Source organism: Camponotus vicinus, unplaced genomic scaffold, assembly GCF_025532165.1.
Source record: "Camponotus vicinus isolate PSW18456_S1 unplaced genomic scaffold, iyCamVici1.0 SCAF_2, whole genome shotgun sequence".
Lineage (NCBI taxonomy): Eukaryota > Metazoa > Arthropoda > Insecta > Hymenoptera > Formicidae > Camponotus > Camponotus vicinus.
In genome coordinates, this window is record NW_028141956.1 from 14,226,810 (window position 1) to 14,232,809 (window position 6,000).

Here is a 6,000-nt window from a genome sequence, read left to right on the forward strand (position 1 = left end):
TGATAGATTGGATGAAACTAAGAAGAAAAGTCCTCTACCATTTTGCAAAATTCGCAATAATTATTAAGTAATAAGCAAAAATGAAGGTTACCTTTAATTTTTTAAATGGAACCCCCTATTTTTTATCATGTATTCTTATAGCTTATCTCGAGTGCTTTCCAAAACACTATAATAAAGTATTTCTTCATTGAGTACTTTTCGAGTTATGAGGCTTGAAATAATTTCTTAATTTTACATAAACCATAAAATATCTAGTAAAACATTCATTTTTCGATTATCTTGCCTTAATACTTTTATATGCAAAATAATAAGAGGAATCAATTGGTGTAAAAAAAAAACATAGTTGTTTTTAATAAAAAATATGTAATTGGTAATTGCAAATTACATATTTTTTTTTAAAAACAACTATGTTTTTTCTTTACACCAATTGATTCCTCTCATTGTTTTGTATATAAAAGTATTAAGGTAAGATAATCGAAAAATGAATATTTTACTAGATATTTTATGGTTTATGTAAAATTAAGAAATTATTTCAAGCCTCATAACTCGAAAAGTACTCAATGAAGAAATACTTTATTATAGTGTTTTGGAAAGCTCTCGAGATAAGCTATAAGAATACATAATAAAAAATAGGGGGTTCCATTTAAAAAATTAAAGGTAACCTTCATTTTTGCTTATTACTTAATAATTATTGCGAATTTTTCAAAATGGTAAAGGACTTTTCTTCTTAGTTTGATCCAATCTATCATCACTTTTCGTTTGGTCCCTCACGAATCGGACACACTGTATATGTGAAAGAAAGAATACCTGTGATTACTTCTTATATATATTATAATACATAAAAATTGTATGAAATCTGTATAGAATCGGAATCATGTCCACATATAATTTTAGAGGAAAACTTTTCTATATTTTTCTGAGAAGTATCATAAATGTCAAGAATCAATAATTTAAATAAGGAAATTTCTTATTAGAATATACTTATAATTATACTTATGACAATCAATATATTCTATAAATTTATATATTTTACATTATATCATATATATGTCATGTTAATAATTCCAATTAAAAGAATTGTTCATAATTATTTTTTAATGGGAAAAAGAATTAAAACAACTTATTTTAAAAAATTAATTTTGAGAATCTTAATTTGATACGCATATGCGTACAATTGTAATTATCTCATTGGCAGTACAGATATATAAATATTAATATTTATTATAAATAGAGTAGTATATTTTAATAATATAAAAGTATAAAGTATTTTTAACAAAATAAAATTTATATAATCGTTTATCTATTATATGTATTTATTTATCTATTATATATTAAAAATAGGAAATATAAAAAATGCGAAAATATGCTATATGTATATTAAACATAAGATATGAGTATAAAAGTATGGATTTCTTATATGGTTGTCTTGGAAGTTTTAATTAATAATTTTTATTCTTTAGATATATAATATAAATATAAGGGTATTATTATCTGATCTGAACTCACACAAAGCATTAATATGCTTGATTGTAATATAATGTAATATATTTGATTGTAACATAACATAACTATCTCTTCAATTCATTTGAAATTTCATTCATGTATATCAGTGCATAAACTGCATTATCTTATACAACAATCCTTTACATCGAATACACTTCGATTTGGGTGAACAGAGAATTGTTTATACATGCAGCATATGAGTCATAGCACGCAATAATTGTTTCAGATTTCGAGTTTACTTTGATCTAGTAATCTGCAAATGTTGCTGTGTAGTGGATCGGACAAATGTGCAACGTCGTGAAACGCAAGAATTGACAGGATTTCAACGCTCAGAATTAGTACCATGCAATTCAGGTAATTACCTATCATCCCAATTTGATTATAAATGACATTGAATCGATGATATTTTATAGTCGTAAATATTTTCTATTTAACGATTTACACGTTTGGCGATTATAGTGTATCTGCTGTTTCGAACAAATATGATCATATTTTTATAATATTATATAAAAGAAAAAGACATTAGCAATATTATTTTAAAAATCTATTCAAAATTTTTATATATTTGCGCTTATTTCTTTTCAATAAAATATATGTATATTATTTCACATCTTTTTACCTCTTTTGTATTTTATATCTGCTGCATAGACAGAAAAATGTCAAAACTGAACTATTTTCCATTGACAATGCTACATTGCCACTAACGAATCGAAGAGAGTGTCAAATCGCCGAATTATATCGTTTGAAGCGTCAGATAGACAGTATCGACGCATCCAATATCTCGTTCAAAGGGGTCGGATATTGTGATGTAGATATCGCGTGGCTGCACAGCCTGTAAATCGTCTATTTTTAAAGATAGAATCTTTTATACGAGAACTTATATATTTTTATAGGAGAAGAGTAGACACACACACACAGTTCCCATTTAACACTTCTTATACATTCTTTACCAGGCAATACCGCTGACGTGAACTTATCAATGCGTATGAAACTTGATATATAAAATAGTTAAGATATGAATAAAACGATATCTTTTATCCGTGTTCATATGCATGAAGAAATGCATTCAAACTTAGCCAAAAGGATATTTTCTTGTGTACTTTTAAAATATAATAGAAAAAGTAACGTATCTGCTATAAAACGATTAAAATGTTTAAAAAGTTTTAAGAACATGTAATTATATATTTTTTTTTATTTTTATTACATAATTTGACAGCAATAAAATTAATATTTAATTTATAATTTAGATACTATTTTCATATTTATTATTAGCTTTTTTCATATACTACTTTTCATATGCTACTTTTTTCATATTTATTATTAGCTTATAAATTATACAACAAAGCAATATATATTGTGGCTTTAAAATTTGATGTATATTCGATTTCAACAACAATTAAAAGACCTCATTTATTTTAAGAGCAAATAAAATATATCATGTTCATATTTAAGTCATCTATAAATATTAATATATTAATATTAAGTTTTAAAATTCATAAATTTGTAAATAAAATAAACTATATAAATAACAAGAAATGTCTAAATTTATTACTTTCTACATATTTTTAAATATTATATTTTTTATCATGTTCTAAAGAAAGTACCACATATTTTTCAAATTATATATTTTGATAAATCAGAGCACAAGAAAGCGTTTATTATAATTTATTCATATGATTTCTTTTTCTCTTTCTTCCTTATATTTAAAGCATTTTCATTATATAATAGAAGTGCGCATTCTTTTTCACGTTACACAACAGACATACCTGCATGCAAGTATTTCACATATTTTATTTAACACACGATGCGACAAGTATACGTTGAAAAATGTTATTGTAAGATCTCAGAGAGTAAGTTTTATTTAGGTCGCCACACATATTTTTATATTAACCACTTTCGGAATAGCATCCTTTAGATTCTTGCTAATATCAGTTCAAACAGATATTTTTGTATGTATGTATGTGTGTATGTGTGATTCAATATATATTTAGCATCATTCTTACAACAAAATCATTCTTAGAGATTATACCAAGCAATGATATGTTTAGCTATCTAAAGAAACATCAATAACTTCACAATATATAAATTCCAAAAATATCTCATGTCATATAAATATAAATATAAATTTATATATATATATATATATATATATATATATATAAATATATATATATATATATATATATATATATAAAATTAAAAATATATATTTTTTAATTATAAAGATATTAGATACTAGAAATCATAAATGATTTTTTGAAAATATTAAGTATTTTAAGTTAAAAATAGTTTAAGATAGCAGAAAAGAGATGTGAAGCAATTTGTGTACTAATTCGTCATGTCTGACTTTGAATATCTGCAATAGTAACAATTTATGGCATGGCTTAGTTTATGATAGACAGAGAAACGTTCTATTCTCCAATATTGCAAACGAAAATACTCTTCTCTAATATTGCAAACGTTTCTATCAAAAATATATAATGTATATAAAAAAATGCAAATTTATCTCTATTAGACAGAAAAAGTAATAAGTAAATTCGAGCAATGTACTTAAAATCCAAATTTAAATAATACATGTTCATACATACATATATATATATATATATATATATATATATATATATATATATACACAACGCATGATCGCATTATACAAAAATGTGCAATTTCTGCAAAATTCTCCAATATTCTGGATTACTTCTTAGATAGAAGAAAATAACTTTAGCAAATATTTGATCTCGTTTGCGCTTTGCTTTGTTTTCAGGTCGTTTCAAATCGACCTCCATCAGATGGCGACAGAGCATGGCAGAGAGCCAGGTACAAACGTTTAAAACGAATAGAACAATGTGTAATAGTCTTCAGCTTAAAGAGGATGTTGCTATAATTTGAATCGAGTATTAATTTAATTTCACATTACAAAAATGCATTCACTAAAGATGATATTCTAATATTACCTAGTATTTTCTTGTGCTTCACACAATGAGCTTTATCAAAAACAATTCTGGAACTTATAATACAATATTTTGATTACTTTATACTACTCCAATTGCACAATTATTGAATAACTGATGAATAATTATCGAATAGTTATTGTAATAAATTAATTATTTCATCAGCACTTGTTAAAAGATATTATTTTTTCACTTAAATGAGGCTGAAATTACAATAAAGTTCGATGTTATTTATAATACTCGATATACTAATACATAATAGTATAATATATAAACATGTGTCTTGTATATTCATGATAATCATTTATTATTCTTAAAACTATTATCATAATGTGATAACAAGATTCTGTAAATACTATGAAATAAACGTAATTTGTTCAATTATATATAAACATAGCTGTTTTGCTTTCAAATTTTATTTCCAGCATACTTTATTAATATAATAATTTTATAAGACGACGTATTTTATTTATTAGTATTTCGCGGATATGTTATATATTTTACAAAAATATATATTATACTTGGCATCTGACTCCATTTTTTTTTACAATAAATTTTAAATAAATCTTATAATTACTTGTAGATAAACATTTTATACACACACACACACACACACACACACACACACACACACACACACACACACACACACACACACACACACACACACATATATATATATATCGTAATGAATATTACTTTATTACAATACTTTAATTGAATGACATTGTCATATCCATTGTCTTTTTCTTGTCATTTTTCTCAACCGCTAAATCAGCATTTTATATATTGTACTACGTATATGCAAAATTATTACTCTCATTAGCGCGCGTGAAGGGTCGTTATAAACTTCAAAATTTTAGGATAACGCGCTAAAATATAATTCTCGAGAAAAAAATAATTTGTTTGGGTATTTATTTATAATAAATGTATATGTTTATTTATAATAAATTAATATTTATTATTGTTTCTGTATCGCAACTTTGATTTATAACGGATTGAATCGAAATGAGTTGAATAAAAAGTGGAAGATATTTAAATGTAATTATATCATTATATATAATATAATATAAATGAATATACACAAATATATTAATAGTGGTGCAATTTTTTAATTTAATTGTAATTTTTTAATTTATTATTATACAATTATCAACATCATTAATTTGAAAGTAAATAAAGAAAATATTTTCAAAATCATTAATTATTTAATTAACTTTTTTAATTATTAATTGTCTGTATAGTTGGTGTGTGAAGATTAAATCGAGAATATGCGGCAAAATATGGATGTTGAAAAATTTGACGAGAAGAACAGGTAATTTCACGATGCATACCTATAAAACAATGGTTCTAAGTACTTCGTAAGGTTTGAATGCGTTAGCTATTCATTTAACGCGGCAAGAAATAATGTGCAAACTATTATATTAAACTTGATTTTCTCATTACTCTCTACTAGAAATGTTCTATTATAAGAAGATTATATGAAGAATATATTCACATTTTAATAGTGAATTTAATATCAAAAATTCAAATTAAAAAAATATAT

General features: G+C 24.1%; 1 protein-coding gene across 3 annotated transcripts in view; it reads left to right on the forward strand.

Annotated features, from left to right (window-relative positions):
• LOC145966127 (tachykinin-like peptides receptor 86C) overlaps window positions 1-5,764 on the forward strand; it is a 49,137-nt gene extending 43,373 nt beyond the window's left edge. The window contains exons 7-9 of one of the 3 annotated variants that reach the window (XM_083089936.1): window positions 1,730-1,857; window positions 4,268-4,320; window positions 5,699-5,764. In XM_083089936.1, the coding sequence (XP_082946062.1) occupies window positions 1,730-1,857; window positions 4,268-4,320; window positions 5,699-5,716 (199 nt within the window). In that variant the 3' untranslated portion in view covers window positions 5,717-5,764. Of the gene's footprint in view, window positions 1-1,729; window positions 1,858-2,396; window positions 2,513-4,267; window positions 4,566-5,698 lie in introns of those variants that run through there. The other 2 variants (XM_083089935.1, XM_083089937.1) reach the window with 2 other exon arrangements.
• The last annotated feature ends 236 nt before the right edge of the window (window positions 5,765-6,000 follow it).